The 18,823-nt window shown below is 39.8% G+C and overlaps 1 protein-coding gene across 5 annotated transcripts; it reads left to right on the top strand.

The window, feature by feature from the left end:
- Positions 1-249: 249 nt before the first annotated feature.
- Positions 250-18,143, top strand: LOC133117447 (TATA-box-binding protein). Of its 5 annotated transcripts, XR_009706104.1 has the most exons (9): positions 250-383; positions 1,627-1,828; positions 6,242-6,561; positions 7,290-7,377; positions 10,024-10,115; positions 10,231-10,428; positions 10,684-10,778; positions 16,100-16,291; positions 16,605-18,143. XR_009706104.1 is itself a non-coding variant. In XM_061227303.1 (8 exons), the coding sequence occupies exons 2-8, from the start codon at positions 1,775-1,777 to the stop codon at positions 16,682-16,684; spliced, it is 897 nt and encodes a 298-aa protein (XP_061083287.1). In that variant the 5' UTR covers positions 250-383; positions 1,627-1,774; the 3' UTR covers positions 16,685-18,143. The 5 variants fall into 5 exon arrangements, 4 of the variants coding, with proteins under 4 accessions (XP_061083287.1, XP_061083286.1, XP_061083289.1 ...); XM_061227303.1 differs by lacking the exon at positions 16,100-16,291 and having other exon boundaries at positions 10,261-10,428; XM_061227302.1 differs by lacking the exon at positions 16,100-16,291.
- Positions 18,144-18,823: the final 680 nt, after the last annotated feature.

The following is an 18,823-nucleotide window of genomic DNA, read 5'->3' as shown; positions in this document are numbered from 1 at the left end:
TAAAGTCTTGATTGTTATTCTTATATGTGTTTTTGGTATAACCTGGTTAGAAAAGTGACTGTAGCCCTCTTAGTTTGGTAGAAAAAGGCAGGGATTTTTGCATTATCGCCTATGGGAAATTGAGAATTATGGTGGACTGGACGCCATATTGGTGTCTGCTACTTTCCGCTCGCCTCTCCAGTGCTTATACACTCTATGATTTCAACCATTGAACTGTAACGATCTCAACCCCAGTGACACCGGAAATACAAATTCGAATGCGAAAGAGGAGAGAGACTACAATTTTGCGCGCAGGTTTCTGGGAAATTCATATTTAAGTTGATGATATGTGAACAGACCAAGTCATAGGTTGGGGATCAATGATTTAAGGAAAGGATATAAAGGTATGCTTTGATATTTAGCTAAATTACTCTCGTTTGAAACTCACATTTGTGTTGCCATTTCAGGATGGAAATGGGAACGTGAGAATATCTCTGGCAGTAGGATTTGGCGACATGACTAGCCTAAAATTGTGCTGTTGGCCAATTTACCACATGCGTGAGCGGGATATTTTCCTTTGCAAGTGGTTGGCGTACTAACTTTACAGAATAAACGACAAATGCAATGTTTGTTTTCGTGACAGAAACATGATCATTGTTGCTGTTATAACATTGTTGAGGTTTCTTCGGTTTATTGATGGATAGCTAGCTTAGTACAGCAGACAGAACTAACCCGCTACCTGTGTTTGATTTGAATTACAACACATTGCCCGTCATATTCGCTGACACTCCAGTTAGACTCGCTTCCTGTACAAGTGTGCTAGCATATATACAAGTGTGCAGTCGCTAGCTATACTAGCTAGCCAACGTATGCTAGCGGTGTTCTGAACGGAATACGGGCAAGCGGTCACTTCCACCAAAAGTTAACGTCCGGTCAATATTCTTTTATATTCTTTTATATTTTATTCTTTTATAACTTTTTCTGCTGAGGAATGTGGTTTATGATTTGGTTGCTGATTAATTGGCTATCCAAGACACTAAAACACTTTAGTGTGAATTGGACTAATAATTTTAGAGAACTACAAATAACTGCGCAAAATCACTATGCTCAGAAGACCGTGTTAGCTCACGATGTTCCGAACACCTATTCACGATGTTCAGAACAACACCTGAAGCGCAACTACTGGCTGTGCAAATATAATTTTAATAGAATAAAATAAAATAAAAACTGATACGTTTACATAAAACGATGTCTGTACGTGCATGAATAATTTTACTGGGGACACTTTTCGCACAGTAGTATTAGCCTGCCTGGTTAGTAGTCTTTCGTTAGCAACATCTTCCCTACCACACTGTCTCACTCTCAGGGGTGCACCATTACTATGTGACTGTATGCTGAAATGGATTGCGTATGTGACTTATTGCAAGTTTATATGAAAACGGAAGGAATTAGACTTTACAGACACACAAACAAAAAAAAAAAAACCTAAAGCTGATCTGGAATTAATCTCTTATTTATTCGTCATGAAAGTTGCATTGTTCAGAACACCATGAGCTAACACTTTCAGCACATTGTTGCATGTTGTGCATGCTAGACGACATGAAAGTGAGATATTCATTGATATGTTGTTATTTTTTCCTTTAACAGTCTCAGTGCAAGGGTGTTAAAAAAGGCCACGTACAGCAACAGTGACCAAATGATTCGATCGATTGTTGAAGCATATTGGGCAGAAGATAAAGCCAAGCAATCCTCTGTGGGCCCTTCTCTTTGTGACATTTCAGCGTAGCAGTTCAGAATGGAGCAAAACAACAGCTTGCCTCCCTTTGGTCAAGGGCTAGCCTCTCCTCAGGTGAGCAGTATGATCTTATCTTCACAGAGTTTGTGTTTGGTTTATTTGTCTTTCATACAGTTTCTGCACCATGGCCGTTGCCATGCAGCTTTTCTTTGCTTTTTTAACATTTTCATAGTTACAAGCGTAAGGTTAGTTTTGGGTACTGAATGCAGCAACAAGATGACGTTATATGTGTTACCTGAAGCGTAGTGATTAAGGTGTCCCATGACTGGGACACGCAAGGTTGGTGGTTCGATCCCCGGTGTCGCCACAATAAGATCTACACAGCCGTTGGGCTCTTGAGCAAGGCCCTTAACCCGGCATTGCTCCAGGGGGGATTGTCTCCTGCTTAATCTAATCCAACTGTACATCACTCTTGGCATTTTATTTCTCAATAAAAATGGCATTAATGTAATGTGCCCCATTTGCGCTTGACATTGCTTTCAGGTCGCCATTGATAGGCCAGTGATAACACGAATGTATCCTATTTGTAATCAAGTTTATAAGTTACAATCATACCAGTTTATTGGTGCTTGTGTAAAATGGCTAGGAAGGGATAAATTTGCTACGTTGCTTTGCACAGTTTGAAAAGTTTTGAGCTAACTTAAGTGACCGGTACACACAGAGTCAAGTTGCATCTTCAAATTCTGGCCCATCGAGATTTGAGTGAAACTGGAGGGAAAAAAATGGCTCCCCTTGTTTTAGTTGACTTGCATGTTGTTGTATTCCAAAGATATGAGGTCTTGGAAAAACAACTTGTGAATGGTAATATAGGAACGTTAAAAGAAAACACAGGCTTTTTAGTTGGAGTGAAATACTATGAATGTATTGAATGAACCTTAAAATTTGCCACAGTGCTGTTTTTCTGGCAATAAAAAAAGGAAGAAAAGAAATATGCCAATAGCCAAGTAGATATGGATTGATGATAGAGTAATCAATAGTCGATTCTCAATATGATCAACTATACTTTCATCTCAACTTGTAAACAAATGGCATGTATCAGTAACATGTCAAGAACAGAGATGATAAAGCTGGCGAACATATTGCGCTTTTCACACCTGCACGTCCTTCATGTCCATGGTCACTGAAATTTCATAATAGGTGAGCTGCTGTTTGTAATAATGGGTTTATTGAGTTTGCTAGCTAAAGCAGATTAAGTGCATTAACTGGGCAATGACCCAATTGGGACAGTGAGCTCTTGAGTTCAAATTATCTGTATTGTGTATGAAAGGTTATTTACCCGTTTCAAAGTGTGGTTTCAAAAGTTTGAAAGTTCCTGTTCCTAAAGACTAGTGTGTGGAGATGCAAGAGCTGGGTATCATGTATAGCATTAATCTTACCAATAATCGGGAAAACTGTTGAAGGAATGAAAATAAACCATTGTGACAGACTTTAAATGTGGACATTCTTTAAACAGCACTTCATAGAACTTTGTGGTCAGACTTTGAAACTTGGAAAACAGTTGAAGAGTAGTGCGTGTATATCTGCAGTAACTGAAAATGAGTAAATGTTGCATTCATTCTTGCTCGTGATTTGTGTCTCTCTTGTTAGCACATTTTTCTCATTGATGGAATACATTCGGATAGGCAAATTGTAAATGGACATTTAAATAGCATTATAATGGATGCCTCATTCACACACACACACACACACACAGAAACACACTCACTCACAAAGGGTGATAGGTTGCCATGCAAGGTACAAATTTGGGGTTAGCTAATGAGCTAATGTCGCTTCATTTTCAGAATAGATCTTTTCAGGGAAATTTGTTTGCAATTGAGCTTTTATTTTTTTAACACAACATAACATAACATAACATAAGGTAATGGCGAGAATAGGCCATTCAGCCCAGCAATGCTCGCCTTTTTTCCTACCCCTAAGTGTACCTACCACCTAAATTGCCTAAAAGCTAAATAAAATCTAACACTATCAAGTCTGGTTTTGAAAACCCCCAGTGTTTCTGCTTCCACTATGTGCGCTGGCAAGCTATTCCACACAGGAATTTGTCCGAATCCATCAAATAAATGGCGCTCATCAAAGACTCAAATCTTGCATTATTGGAAGGGCGGCCTGTAGCGTAGTGATTAAGGTACGTGACTGGGGCCTTGCTCCAGGAGGGGATTGTCTCCTGCTTAGTCTAATCAACTAAGTCGCTTTGGATGAAAGCGTCAGTCAAATGACATGTAATGTAATGTAATGTAAATTTTATTGTTGGCATAGCAATATTTTTGCAATATTAGCCTAATATGCATTGTTTGGATAATGAGGTTGTGTAATCGCTCAAGAGGATATGATAAATAAATAAAAAAGGTCCTTCAGTTTGTAGTCCTAAAACATACAACCCAACCTATTGATTTCCACTCCATCATTTTAGGTACCAAAATATTTTACATATTTCTCCTATTTACATATTATTTGCATGTCTTGAAAATGAAAAATTAGAATGTGAATTTAGTTAAGTTTAGTTTGTTCCTCTTTAAGATGACAGAGCCACACAGTTTTTAGACCGTCTCAGTGGAATGTGGATATTGGTTTGTTTATATGTGGATAAATAAATCCTTTTTTTTTTTTTTCTCTTACTTAAAAGAAGTCTGGATATTGTTTTGTTTTTTCTTGAACGAGGGATACGCGTCAACTGAAGTTTCACCTTCTCGCAAGCATTAAATCTACAGCCATTCAGTTAGCTACTAAGTAGCGGGCCATACAGATTAGAACATTAGTCTGATGTGGGGTGGGGGGTGGAGTAGGTGAAGACAATTAAACTAATTATAATTTATTTTGGTACTGATAATAAAATATGAACAATGCAAACTAGTTAAAAGATATGATTGCCTCCCTCAAAATCTAGCTATAACCATCTTGAAATGCCAGCTCCCAGCTGTTTCAAAACCTAGCTTTTTTCAGCAGGGCTACATTTCGTTGTAAACTCAGATTAAAAATATAGGCCTTCTCTGTTGATTTTTGTATGTCCCTTTGTCATTCTGTGACTGGTTCATTAACAGCTGCTCTCCCTATTGTTTAATATCAAAGATCAACAATCTGCTTACTATCTCTCTACTCAGCTTTTTACTTTTTGGCTGTGAATGATTAATTGAAGTGGTGTGGAGAAAGGGGGGAGTGTTTACACTGCCTGTAAAATCCTCATACATTTTTTTTTACAGTAGTTTAGTAGCTAATATTAGCTGATTTTAATGTGTACCAATTTTATATCATTTGCATTTATGTATGTCTGTAGATTCCAGAAAATAGAAGCCCATGTTTATTAAAACAACTTTCATTCCATGTGCCTGTGCTGACCTTACTGAGGTGTAATTGTTGGTTTCAAACTGCTTTTTGGTGCATTCCAATAGTTGTAGCTAAACAATAAGGCCATTGCACACATTGCAACCTCAACAGAACAGGACATCACTCACCCACTCAATCACCACCTTACCTACTGCCCTCCAGGCACAGGTACGAGGTGCAGAAGGGCTCGCTTTGGGGAAAGCCTGTTCCCTCAGCCATAGGCCTCACTGAATAGGCCTGAGTGTACTAGTACAAGAGTACTGTTATTTAAGCCTGTCATTGTATGTTGTTATTGTGGGCTGCTGTATGTACTGTTATCTTACATATACTGGTGTACAGTGCTGTGGAAAAGAATTTCCCCTTGGGGACAATAAAGTCTAAAGTCTACCTGTTTGCTTAATTTACACAGACTAAATGGTCTAAAGCAGTAGTTCCCAAACTCAGTCCTGGAGTACCTTTGTGTATTCTAAAATTGCTTGGATTGCAACTACAATTGCAATCCAATAATTTTTTTTTTAAAGATATTTTTTAGGCCTTTTTCAGCTTTATTGGACAGTATATAGTATAGAGAGACCGGAAGAATGGGAGCGAGAGAGAGGGGAAGACATACGACAAATGTCAGACGGTCGGATTTGAACCGCCGACGTCGTGGCTCGCAATGAGCATGCGGTCAGTGCTCTACAGGCTGCGCCACCGAGACACCCTGCAATCCAATAATTTTAACAAGCTGTTAATTTTCGTAATTAGGTGATTTTCATGTTTTGTGGGATTATTCTTAAACAACATTTTGTGAGATGCAGACCATAAAGAATAAGATTTCCATGTTCATTTTGTGCTATATTGTAAACAATGCATACATTTGATTTAAAGGAAATAGAGATAGTCTGCAGACTAAGCACCCCTGGTTTAAAAAAACCCACTGCATCAGTGTGTGTTTTTCTCAGATTTGACTAATTTGTTTTTTATTTCTGTCATTAAAACAGTGCATAATGTCACCCTTTAGTAGAAATAAAAAAATGTTTTGTCTTGGGTACAAATTGTGATTATTTGGATACCCAAGCAGTTTTTCAGGGCTATCTACAAAATAGTTTTGCCATGTCAGATTTGTACAATTTGTAAAAGTGTGCAAATCTCACTGTCCCTCAGGGAGCAATGACGCCTGGCATCCCCATCTTCAGCCCTATGATGCCATACGGCACTGGGCTCACCCCCCAGCCTGTGCAGAACACCAACAGTCTGTCCCTCCTGGAGGAACAGCAAAGGCAGCAGCAGCAGGTTTCGACCCAGCAGGGAGGAGTGCCTGGGGCCTCTGGACAGACCCCTCAGCTCTACCATTCCCAGGCTGTCACCACCACCACTGCGCTTCCAGGCAACACCCCCCTCTACACCACTCCGCTCACCCCCATGACACCAATCACCCCCGCCACGCCAGCCTCAGAAAGCTCTGGCATCGTTCCACAGCTGCAGTGAGTCTCTGACTCTGAACATGCTTGAACTACAGCAGGGATGTAAATAGCATTTCCAATGTACACTCAGTGAGCAATTTATTAGGTAGACCTGTACACCAGCTTGTTAATGCACATATTTAATCAGCCAATCATGTGGCAGCAACTAAATGCATAAAAGCATGCAGGTTCAGCAATACCAAATGTAAGAATGGGGAAGAAATGTGGTCTAAGGGACTTTGAACATGGAATGATTGTTGGTAACAGACAAGGTGGTTTGAGTATCTCAGAAGCTGCTGATCTCCTGGCATTTTCACGCACAACGGTCTCTAGAGTTAGCAGAGAATGGTGTGAAAAACAAAAAACATCCAGTGAGAAGGGCCAGACTGGCCGAAGCTGACAGGACCGCAGCAGAAAATAAATAAAAACAAGAAAATAAATACTAATAATAAAGTGCTCACTAAGTGTTTATGTGCCATTTAAGCCGTTCCAGGCTTAATTAGAAGCAAGTTGGTGAACTGAGTGAAAGCTGCATTTTGGTGTTGCACCAGCCTGGCTTGAGTCGTACTTGGAGTGTCTTCAGCCGTTGACTGCTTTTATCACCCCTGATTCATGCGATTAAAATCAAGTGACCGTTCTTCAAGGAACTTAAAAAAAAATGATCTAAGAAATGTCGTTATGTAGTTAACAGGACTTGTTCGCTATATGTACTTCAGTTGGAGTTAACTTTATTCCTACGCATTCAACAGAAATATTGTCTCTACTGTGAACCTGGGCTGTAAACTTGACCTGAAGACAATAGCTTTGCGAGCCAGAAATGCAGAGTACAACCCCAAGGTAAGTTAAGTAGTTGTAGAAGTGATGATTGTGTAAAGCTGATTAAACATCGAGAGTCAGGTTCGGTTAACTTTAATTTAACTTTTAAGTAAAGAAATTATTCTACCTAAAGGTACAGTAGGTAATTTCTGACTACTAACGGTCCAGAGAGGAATTGCAGCAACACCCTCAAACCACAACACCGTTTATCCCTCCCCCTTTTCTGTGAATGCTCTGACTTGCTCCAGGTTCTCATGCACTGCTTTGGAAAGCTGACAGTGACAAATGACGATAGCTGGAAAGCCTGAGCCTGCTGTCTTTTCATAGTGTTCTAGTCAGAAATTGTTAGCTGAACAGGTCACTTTATGAAAGGTTGACTTAATTGTGCTGCACAACAGTATTGATATTTTATTTCTTAAGATTTAACTTTAGCTACCCAACTATATTATGAGCAAAAGTTATTTGTCCAAGTAACTAGCTGGCTATATAACTAAGATATGATAGTCTACCGCAAACAATGCAAGTAACTTACAGTTTGAGACAAATATAGGTTTAGCTAAGCAAGCTTGATTGAACACGTGAAGAGATAAAAGAAAATCGGGGAGCTGCCCAAATATTCATGCCTGTTTACGCATACAGTCGTGTTAAAAAAAAGCAGTACAACATCAGTAACCTGATGAACCACTGTTATTAGTAGTAGTGATATTTCTGTATGGCAAATAATTTACTTGTAGATGTAGTAGTGTAGCCTTACAGCAAGGAGATCCTGGGTTCGAATCCCCGTCGGCCGGGGCCTCTCTGTGCGGAGTTTGCATGTTCTCCCCGTGTCTGCATGGGTTTCCTCCGGGTACTCCGGTTTCCTCCCACAGTCCAAAGACATGCAGGTTAGGCTGATTGGAGAGTCTAAATTGCCCGTAGGTATGAGTGTGTGAGTGAATGGTGTGTGTGCCCTGCGATGGACTGGCGACCTGTCCAGGGTGTATTCCTGCCTTTCGCCCAATGTATGCTCGGATAGGCTCCAGCCCCCCTGCGACCCTGTTCAGGATAAGCGGGTTAAGATAATGGATGGATGGATGTAGTAGTGTAATAGGAAAACAACAGACCCAACTGTCATGACATGCACGCTGCTTGTTCAGAGTAATCGACTCATTCATTGAAAGGGGAGTGTTCAAAATAATAGCAGTGTGGAGTTTAATTCAAGAAATCATTCATTCTGTGAAAAAACAGGTGTCATTAATTGAATTTTATTAAGGAAGAAGGGAAGCAAATGTTTCACACATTGTTATAAAATAGATTTCCTTCTGAATTGCTAAGTAAAATGGGTCGTTCCAAATATTGTTTGGAGGAACAACATCATCTGATTAAAAAGTTGATTGGAGAGGGAAAAATGTAAAAAGAAGTGCAGCAAATTATAGGATGCTCAGCTAAAATTCTCTCAAATGCTTTAAATTGGCAACAAAAACACAAAACAAGCAACTACTGTTAAAAAGGTTCGAAGAATAGTCAGAATGGCAAAGATTCAGCCATTTCATAAGCTCCAGAAAGATCAAAGATTATCTACAAAGTGCTGTTACGGTCAAAAGACGTTTGATCAAAGCTAAGCTATCAGCAAGAAGCCCCCGTAAAGCACCATTGTTGAAAAAATGGCATGTGCAGAATCGGTTAAGATTTGTACATCGATTGGCCCAAAGAGAAATGGCGTAACATTCTGTGGACTGATGAGAGTAAAATTGTTCTTTTCGGGTCTAGTGGTTGTCGACAGTATGACAGACGACCCATGGGTACTGAATTCAAGCCACAGTACACTGTGAAGACAGTGAAGCATGGTGGCTCAAACACCATGGTATGGGGAAGTTTGTCATATTACGGTGTTGGATTCGTATACCAGGGATCATGGATCAGTTTGAATACATCAAAATACTTGAAGAGATTATGTTGCTATATGCCGAAGAGGAAATGCCCCTGAAATGGGTGTTTCAACAAGACAACGACCCCAAACACACGAGTAAACGAGCAAGATCTTAGTTCCAGACAAAAAGGATCCCCCGACCTCAACCCCATTGAAAACTTGTGGGGTGAAAATGCAGTTTTTGAAGCTGTGGAACGTAGTTTGTTCATCCTGGGCTGAAATACCCGTTTCTAGGTGCCAGAAGTTGGTTGACTTGATCCCCCCCACTCCATTGGCTGTGGCAATTAGAACCAATTTTCAACCAATGAGCTTCAATTATTGTACCGCTGTACAATGTTTTGTTACAGACTGTCGGTAAACTGTATATTTTGAAACCCGAAATTAAGGACTATAAGGTGAGCCTTTGTCAGTGTCAGTGAGCCTTTTTGAAGGATAGGAAGCGATTGTAACATGGTCTTGTAACAATGTTTAAAAAAAATCTTACCTATTGTACCTTTAAGATACAACGGCCACATTTATCAACATTTATCAACAATGCATATTTAAGTGTTGTGGAACGAGAACTTGTGGTATATCATGGATATTGGCACAGGGTGGTTAGGCATGATGCGAAGCGGAGTATGGCATAGTTCATTTTTGACTTTGCAAAATACCAAATACTAATGTAATGTGTTTATGTTTTACATAGATTGCTCTTCAATAGGTAACACAGTTAGAGCATCATGTTTACTTGGCTTTGCCTTTACCTGACTTTGCAGCGCTTTGCCGCTGTTATTATGAGAATACGAGAGCCAAGGACGACTGCCCTTATCTTCAGCTCGGGGAAAATGGTGTGCACTGGAGCAAAGAGGTCTGTTCAGAGAGGCCAGACATGTTTGTTACTTTTTGACCCCCATTTTCTTAAATCCAAGAAAGAAAACGCAGCAGGTCAATGTTTTAATTAAAATATTATTTCTTTGTGATAGGACTGTTATTATTCCATTTCCTTACCACAGCGAAGAACAGTCTCGGTTGGCAGCCAGGAAGTATGCACGAGTTGTTCAAAAGTTGGGGTTCCCTGCAAAGTTCCTGGATTTTAAGATTCAAAACATGGTGGGAAGTTGTGACGTGAAGTTCCCCATTCGTTTAGAGGGCCTGGTGCTGACACATCAACAATTCAGCAGGTGCATTGGGCTACTCATTTTAAAATATCTTCATTGATAATAATATTTGAATACAAATTTGCCAAAACTAACCCTATTGGATTTTCTCTGCCCTTAACAATTTTGTACCATTGTGCTTTATGTCAAATGTAGGTTAATATATGGACCAGATTTTTTTATAAAACATCCCTTTTACAGTAGATATCGTATAATTCAGTTCATCAATCACTACAAATGCTTTAGTCTGGCAGCAAAGGGTGTTTTCTTGTTTTTCAGCTATGAGCCTGAATTGTTCCCTGGCTTAATCTACAGAATGATTAAACCCAGGATTGTGCTCTTGATATTTGTGTCTGGAAAAGTTGTACTGACAGGTAAGTACTTTAACACCTTTTTTGCATTCATTTCTTTTTCATGGTGCAATCACTGGTAACGGCATATATTATTTGAAAGCGTTAAAACTCATGGTGTCTGTACAACATATTTTAAAATGCCATTGCTTTTGTGACAATAGTTCCTTATTTTGTATTGTGCGTGGTAAAACAAGCATGGGGGCACCTTGCCTGGGCTCAAAACTCCGTCTGGGCCTTTCTGTGTGGAGGTTGCTTTTATCCTCCGGGTACTCCGGTTTCCTCCCACAGTCCAAAGACATGCAGGTTAGGGACTACAGATGAAAATGAGCTCATTAGCTAACTCTGGTACATTTACATTGATGTGGAAACTGAAAATGTTGATTAATGTGCACTTTCCCTGATAAATAACATGAATAAAGCCTTCCCTGAAATTAAATGAGGTAATGTCAATGTCTTTTTCACAGCAAAGGGTCCAGAGAATGTGCTAACTTCAAAACGTTGTCAGAATGTCCCATTGTTTATTTATATTTTCTGTGGAGGAATTATCATTGTTGTACCTTTCCCGGTTGCATACTAGTACATAGAAATGCTATCTACGTTTTGTATAGGCTTTCTGCAACACGAATTGCAAGGAATTGCGCCTCTGAGTGAATAGGAAGACAGTGAATGGTTATGGTTATGCACTTTGTTGTACGTCGCTCTGGATAAGAGCGTCTGCCAAATGCCAATAATGTAATGTAATGAAAACACCCTTTGACTCCACAATAGAGGGTATTTTGAGTGAATGGGAAGTGGTTTTCAGGATAACGGTTTATAATTTAGCAAGCAAAATACAGGATTTTACACCTCATAATCATTGTTTCCAAGTAGTCAAAAGGGTTCAAGAATAGTAACCATTTTATTTTTGGTTATTTTTAAGCTTGTTAAGAAAAAGGGTGATACATAAGCGGTTAGTACTATTGGGTTTTCTTTGTGGTAACTTTGAAATGAAGTATGTGTATGTTGCAAATATAAAGACATTCCAACTTTCTCAGCTGTAGTATTTTTTTATCATTGGGTCACAAATGGGTTTTTCAGAAACTTGTAAAGCATTTTGTCTCCGATATAAACCCCACTCCCCGCCCCCATGTCTATATTTGACATTCAGCTCAAACAGTACCAGTCCACTCTTTTTGTGTATATAATACATTTATAAAACAATAGTGTTCCTTAGTGCAGGCATTCGAGTGCATCTTGATTCTAGGCTTGAGATTGCTTTTGGAGTTTCTTCTTGGTGTTCGTCGTGATAACTTTTGGTGAATTGTCAACTGCCAAGGAAAGTCAAGGAAACCATTATGAGACTGAGAAGTGAGAAGGAAAAACAGTGGACATAGGTCAAATAATTGGCCGATTAAACAGTTTGGAAAATCATTAAGAAGAAATGGGACTGGAGTAAGTTTGGGATGATTTCCTTACTTTGGGATGAAGCACCATCCAATGAGCTTGGAGGTATTTGAACTTGAGCAGATCAGATACTTCTGTACACTGCAGAATTAATCAGCAGTTACATTATCAATGATGGCAAGTCAGCCAGCATCTGTGGCAGCCATACTTGCCAAAACCATAACATTCCCACCACCATGTTTCACTGATGACAGTGCTTTGGTTTTAGGGAAGTTCCTTTTGCCTGCACATTTGCTCTTGCACTCTGTTACAAGCCAATCTTGGTTTCATCTGTCTGCAAGTCTTGCCTTTGCCTTTGCCTCTCCCAACATCATACTATGCTAACAATAACACAAACCGAATGGATGTCATTCAAAATTCAAAATAATTAATTTGACACTTGTAACAGGAGTCAGGTGAAATGGCGGTATTAGTGGGATGAGAATGAGATAAGCTGAATACATGATTTGTAGGAAATTTTGTTTTTGACTTCAAATTAAGTGCTTTCTTTTTGGCTCTCACAATGCAGACTGTTGGCTTTCCTAAATAATTTATGAACACAAATGTCAATAGTAACTCATCTTAAAAAAAAAAAGATTAGTAGCCTGTATTTTCGGTCCTTTTTCTGTGTAAATTGCAGAATGCGTTAAAGAGACCATTGAAAAGTTACCTTTAATTTACGTTGTGGACGGTGATGGATTTTGGAGATTACTCCTCTCTAACGATGTCTCCAAATTTTCTCAATAAATCTTGACCGACTGTTATTTTGTGACAGTCGCCACAGATGAGTCACTGTACATGGGGAAAACGCTGACTGATTGCTCCTTGCAGTAGCTTAATAAATTATAACGGTTGCTTTGTCCTGTGACTAAAAACCATTAATGATATTAGTGATAATGAGAAGGAGAGGGAACATGGTCATGCAAACAAGTAGCTGTATTCATTTATGCAGTTCAATGAAATGGCAGACAGAATCACTCCCCAAGGTTAAAGGCTAAAAAGCCTGACAGTCAAGAAATCCAATGGGCCTTTGTCTTTCCTTTTCCCAATGTTTCAATCAGTCCAATAAAGCAATCCTTTTCCTTGTTTCTTTAAACCGGCCTAACTAGGCCTTAGCCCAAAACCATCTTCCCCACTCCACCAAACATTTTTTCCTTTGTTCCCCTTAGCACCTCCCCTTCCTGTCTCTAGCACACCCCTTCCTCACTCCTGGTGGTGAGAAAAAGTATCGCTATAAAGAGATAGGGAAGAGTTTACAGGCCCTGCTAACTGATGGAACCCTATTCCTTAACAGGGTTACAAAATAAGGACTGTAATGCTTTTAAAAGCAGGCTACGTTACCAGTTTTTTGTGCAGGCTGGGAAACGTGATCCAAGGATATGCCTTATTAAAACTGACAGGAATATATTTATGACCATTGGAAAGGTAATGTTACATTTCAAAATCTTCTGGTTGGCAGTATGCAACAAATATAGCCTAACGAAAAGCATCGGCGTCTGGAGCGTTACCCAATGCAAAGGCATCGTCATATTCACACCCAAGGCATCGCAGGTGATGATCAGACTGGCTGGGTCGAAGTGGGCCAGGAGGGTGTAGTGAGCTGAGTCTTCAGTGTGTGGATAGCCTCCAAACATGCCAATGTCCAGTTCCATGGCTCCTCCTTCTTGAGGAGCTCATGAACCGGTGCTGTGGACTGGGAATACTGCAACAGGAACCAGAGATATTAGGCTGTCATGCCTAGGAATGAAGGCACCTGGGAGGTTGAGATGGGTTCTGGGATCCGGTGGATGGCCTCAATGTTGGACTGGAGAGGAGCATTTCCTCTGGCTGTCAGGTGGAAACCCCACAAAGTCGATGGCGGAGGTTGCAAAACTACATTTCTCAGATTGTCGGATTGTTCTCCTGAACGCTCCTGAACACCATGTGGAGGCGTTTGTCATGGGTCAGGGCATCTGAGGTGTGGGCCACTGTATCCAGGAAGACTGCGACCCCAGGGATACCGGCTCGTACAGTAGTCATCACCTTCTGTAAACAGCTGGGGCCAGAGCTAATGCCAAATCGCATTTAGGTGTACCGAAACACTCCAGCATGTGTGATGAATACTGTGAGGTCCCTGCTAGATGGATGGAGTGGAACCTGGAAATAACCTTGACACAGATCCAGCTTTGTGAACACTGTTGAGCCATAGCAGTGGGTGGTGAGCTCCTTCACAGTAGGCAAGGGATATCTGTCTTCTTGACTGAATGCTAATCTGCACAGACCCGTAACCCCCCTGGCTTTTTCTTATAACCAGGTTTTAAATCCTGGGGGCGGTGTTGACGTGTGTGAGAATCCCAGGAGATCAGCAGTTTCCGAGATACTAAAACCGCCATGTCTGGCTCCAACAATCATTCCACGGTCAAAGTCACGGAAGTTGCAGAAGACAGTTTAATGTCAGTAGTCATGCATCATGGCAAGACTGAGCACAGCAACAAGACACAAGGTAGTCATACTGCATCAGCAAGGTCCCTCCCAGGCAGACAGGGGCTTCCAGAAGCTCTGTTGAGGAAGCACAAAGAAACGGGCAACGTTGAGGAACGTAGGTGCAGTGGTTGGCCAAGGAAGCTTAGTGCAGCAGATGAGACGCATCATGCTTACTTCCCTTCGCAAGCGGAAGATGTCCAGCAGTGCCATCAGCTCAGAATTGGCAGAAACCGGTGGGACCCAGGTACACCCATCTACTGTGCAGAGAAGTCTGGTCAGAAGTGGTCTTCATGGAAGAATTGCGTCCAAAAAGCCATACCTCCGACGTGGAAACAAGGCCAAGCAATTCAACTATGCACGTAAACAGAGGAACTGGGGTGCAGCAAAATGGCAGCAGGTTCTGTGGACTGATGAGTCAAAATGTGAAATATTCGGCTGTAGCAGAAGGCAGTTTGTTCATCAAAGGGCTGGAGAGCGGTACAAGAATGAGTGTCTGCAGGCAACAGTGACGCATGGTGGAGGTTTCTTGCAAGTTTGGGAATGCATTTCTGTAAATGGAGTTGGGGATTTGGTCAGAATGAATGGTCTCCTCAATGCTAAGAAGTACAGGCAGATACTTATCTATCATGCAATACCATCAGGGAGGCATGTGATTGGCCCCAAATCTATTCTGCAGAAGGACAACGACCCCAAACATACAGCCAATGTCATTAAGAACTTGTCAGCGTAAAGAAGAACAAGGAGTCCTGGAAGTGATGGTATGGCCCCCACAGAGCCCTGATCTCAACATCATCAAATCTGTCTGGGATTACATGAAGAGACAGAAGCATTGAGGCTGCCTAAATCTACAGAGGAACTGTGGCTAGATGTTTGGAACAACTTACTTGCCGAGTTCCTTCAAAAACTGTGTGCAAGTATACCGAGAAGAATTTGCTGTTTTAAAGGCAATTGGTGGTCACACCAAATATTGATTTGATTTAGATTTTTTTGTTCATTCACTTATTCTGTTCAGGCATTTTGTTAATTGATAAAAAAAAAAACTATGAACATTTCTATTTTTGAAAGCATTCTTATTTTACAGCATTTTTTCACACCTGCCTAAAACTTTTCCACAGTAACTTTTAAGCTATATAACATGGTTTCTTTGCTATGAGACTAAACACACCTTGATATATCTCGTTCTCTGTCTCTTTCCATATGATGTATGAATTGCGCAAAACAATTCTGTCAATTCGCAAATTATTTGTGCAATTACTTTTATTAGAGGCTATGGACTTTGACTTGACTAAAGAAATTTGTCACATAGGGAAAGGGGGTACATATTATTTACTTACGATACAACAAGTAAAAGCTACTCATCGCATTGAAATGGAAAAACGAATCTACTGAGACAAAAAAGTGTTTTAATAATATGCTAATTTGGTGGGCAATTGTCTCTTATTTATCGTCAATTCCAGTGTGCTATTGAGGAAACACCCTCGCCTTCAGCAGCCGGAATGAGAAGCCTAGCCCCAGATCATGATTCTGAGGCGATCAGGGACGCTGGCATGTGGCGATCCTCCCTCCCACTCTCGGAGTGACGCCCCAATTATTTCTGCTCCCTTTTGCACCGGCCATACTCGGATGCCCTAACCATGCGCCACCACGCCGTAAATTTCTGCTTTTTAAATTATTCATGCTAATTTGTGAAACTATTATGTTTAAGCCACTAAATTCAATCCTTTTGAACCATGTGCCTGCACATTAAGTCAAACTAGCAAAAGTGTGCCTGACCACACCCCAAATGGCCTTGCATGCGTAAGACTTTGAAAATTGAGCCCAAGGGATGTAACCTGAATTGTCAAATTTATTGTGAAAAACAGTGGGCTTGCTAACCATTGTATGAGAAATTCATAAGAGAAAATATGGACAAGATTCTTTAACAACTGATATCACAAAATATCCTCTATGTTTGTTTTCCAGGTGCCAAAGTACGAGCAGAAATATACGAAGCATTTGAAAACATCTATCCCATTTTAAAAGGATTCAGAAAGACAACGTAATTGGATTATTGGGCTTTATTTCATTTTATTTAGATTTTATTTGTATTTATTTTTGTATTTTTATATTCGATTGGTGTGAACTGAAGTATGTATTACCCCTCGTGCAGAAGCGAAGAGGCCCCACTATTCATTGCTATAGTATTTCATTCCCATCCCATTCATTTTGTTGTTTCTGGTCCACCTGGAAATACAGCAAGCAATTTTTCGTTGGTTTTAAAGAATATAATTTTTGTAGTATGCTTTTTAGAGTGTTCCCTATTTTTTGACCTAGATTTATATTTCAGAAGTCCCCCCACCCCCCCACCCAATACATTCCTTGTTGTCTGATTCCCCAACACCCCCTCCCCCCAACCAGAGACTGTTGGTTTCAGCACCAGATGTTATCATAGTGCCAGAATATCCATGAATATATCTATGAATTAAGTATAATGTAAGTATCATGAGTACAGAACTTAAAAGCATTCAAACTCAAGTACCTGGTCATTTAAAAAACAAAGTCAAAACAAAGTCATTAACTCTTTATATCAGAATTACATGTGCATACAGTTGTATGCAAAAATGAGGGCATCCCTCGTTAAAAAGCCTTTTACAATTAATATCTTGGTAATTTTGTGTTGAGATTGTAGGAAAGGCTTCTTTCTGGCAAATCTGCCATGTAGGTCTTTGTTGTTTAAAGTATATTGTATTGTTGTCCTGTGAACAGCTTTTCTTTTTTTGCAGATTTCTTGCTGTGATGTGTGGGTTGATCTGTGCATTTCTCAACAGGTCTCACCAGCCATTCTATCTAAATGTTTTCTTTGTCTTCCAGACCTTGCCTTAATTTCAACTGTTCCATTTATCTTCCATTTTCTAATAATGTTTGTTTGACTGGAAATAGGCAGTTGGAAATGTTTAGAGATATTTTTGTAGCCTTCTCCTTCTTCATTCTGACATCTTTGGACAACTGTTTAGAAGAATGCATGGTTGTTAACACCAGAAAAACAACCACTACAGTTACTTCAGAATGAAAAGTTCAGCCTTGGAATTAATTCATTGAAGCCCTAAGAGTAAATCACCTGGGTCTTGTCCTTAGTAATCATCTTTTTAAAAAGTATAAATATAATAATAATCCAAAAGGGTTCCAAAAACGTTTCTACAGGGCTCTTTTCATTTTTTATCATTTAAACATGGCAATCTTGCATTAAAAATTGCAGAAAGGTCTGATGTTTAATTCTGTAACATTTACAGTTCAGGTTATTCTTCCCTCACATACTCAAAGCAGACATTCAAAGCAGGGGTGCCCAGATTTGTGCATACCACTAATTCTGATAAGATGCTAGCCAGTAAGTATATTTGGCTTCTACAAGGAGTACCCCAAAGAGTACTTTTATCATTTGTATCTGTACAGTATTTCCTTTATACAAGGAGCTCCCATGTGTATTGTTTGTCATTCCACATGATTAAAATCTTTACTACTTGACCGTTGTTTCATAATCTCTCCTGTCCACCCTCTGAGGGGGAAAGTTTCTGTGACAATTAATTGGGTAGCAGGATGGCATAACACTTTTGAAACTTATGTGGTCTACAAGCCTGCCTTGGAAATGGCATTTATCAATGCCATGATATCCCGTCTTGTTAGAGGGCCAGCAGAGGATGGTGATTTAACAAATGAGTGAGTTGTTGATAATTAACAACGGTTGTCTACCAAAATCAACCCAACATGTATCTCATTCTCTTAAGGTTTAGGTCTATATAAAATGGCTTTTCTTCTGTACAGGTTAACGTTATAGGTTTATTTAATATTGCCCATACACATGTAGGTCTATTATCGCCCATTGCCTTCGCCTACTCTTTGCCATATTTGGCTCCTGGCTCGCAACCTCTTGATGTCAAGTATTCAGCAATATTTCTGCTGAATCAAGTGTTACGAGATCGAAGTAGTCTGATAAAATAAATTAAATATGTTGTTATGTGTGAATTATTTAGCTTACAAGAATGGGAAAAGTTATTTTTATGATATATTCATCAGATCTTGGCATATGCTCATTAGGGGTAGAGGTACCGTTTGAATGAATGCAATACAAACTTTAACAAAGAAACAAGTAACAAAAAATATCAATATATCTTTTAATTTTTAATATTGATACATTGTTTGGAGAA

Source organism: Conger conger, chromosome 2, assembly GCF_963514075.1.
Source record: "Conger conger chromosome 2, fConCon1.1, whole genome shotgun sequence".
Taxonomy (NCBI): domain Eukaryota; kingdom Metazoa; phylum Chordata; class Actinopteri; order Anguilliformes; family Congridae; genus Conger; species Conger conger.
Note: the sequence above shows the minus strand (reverse complement) of the source record. Positions and strands in the feature narration are given on the sequence as shown.

What these genes read in the sequence shown, in the direction of transcription:
- LOC133117447 (XM_061227302.1), top strand. Translation starts at nt 1,775, where the DNA reads ATGGAGCAAAACAACAGCTTGCCTCCCTTTGGTCAAGGGCTAGCCTCT. An exon ending in ATGCAGAGTACAACCCCAAG is followed by an intron (nt 7,378 to 10,023) that starts GTAAGTTAAGTA and finishes CTGACTTTGCAG; the next exon opens with CGCTTTGCCGCTGTTATTAT. An exon ending in GTGTGCACTGGAGCAAAGAG is followed by an intron (nt 10,116 to 10,230) that starts GTCTGTTCAGAG and finishes TCTTTGTGATAG; the next exon opens with GACTGTTATTATTCCATTTC.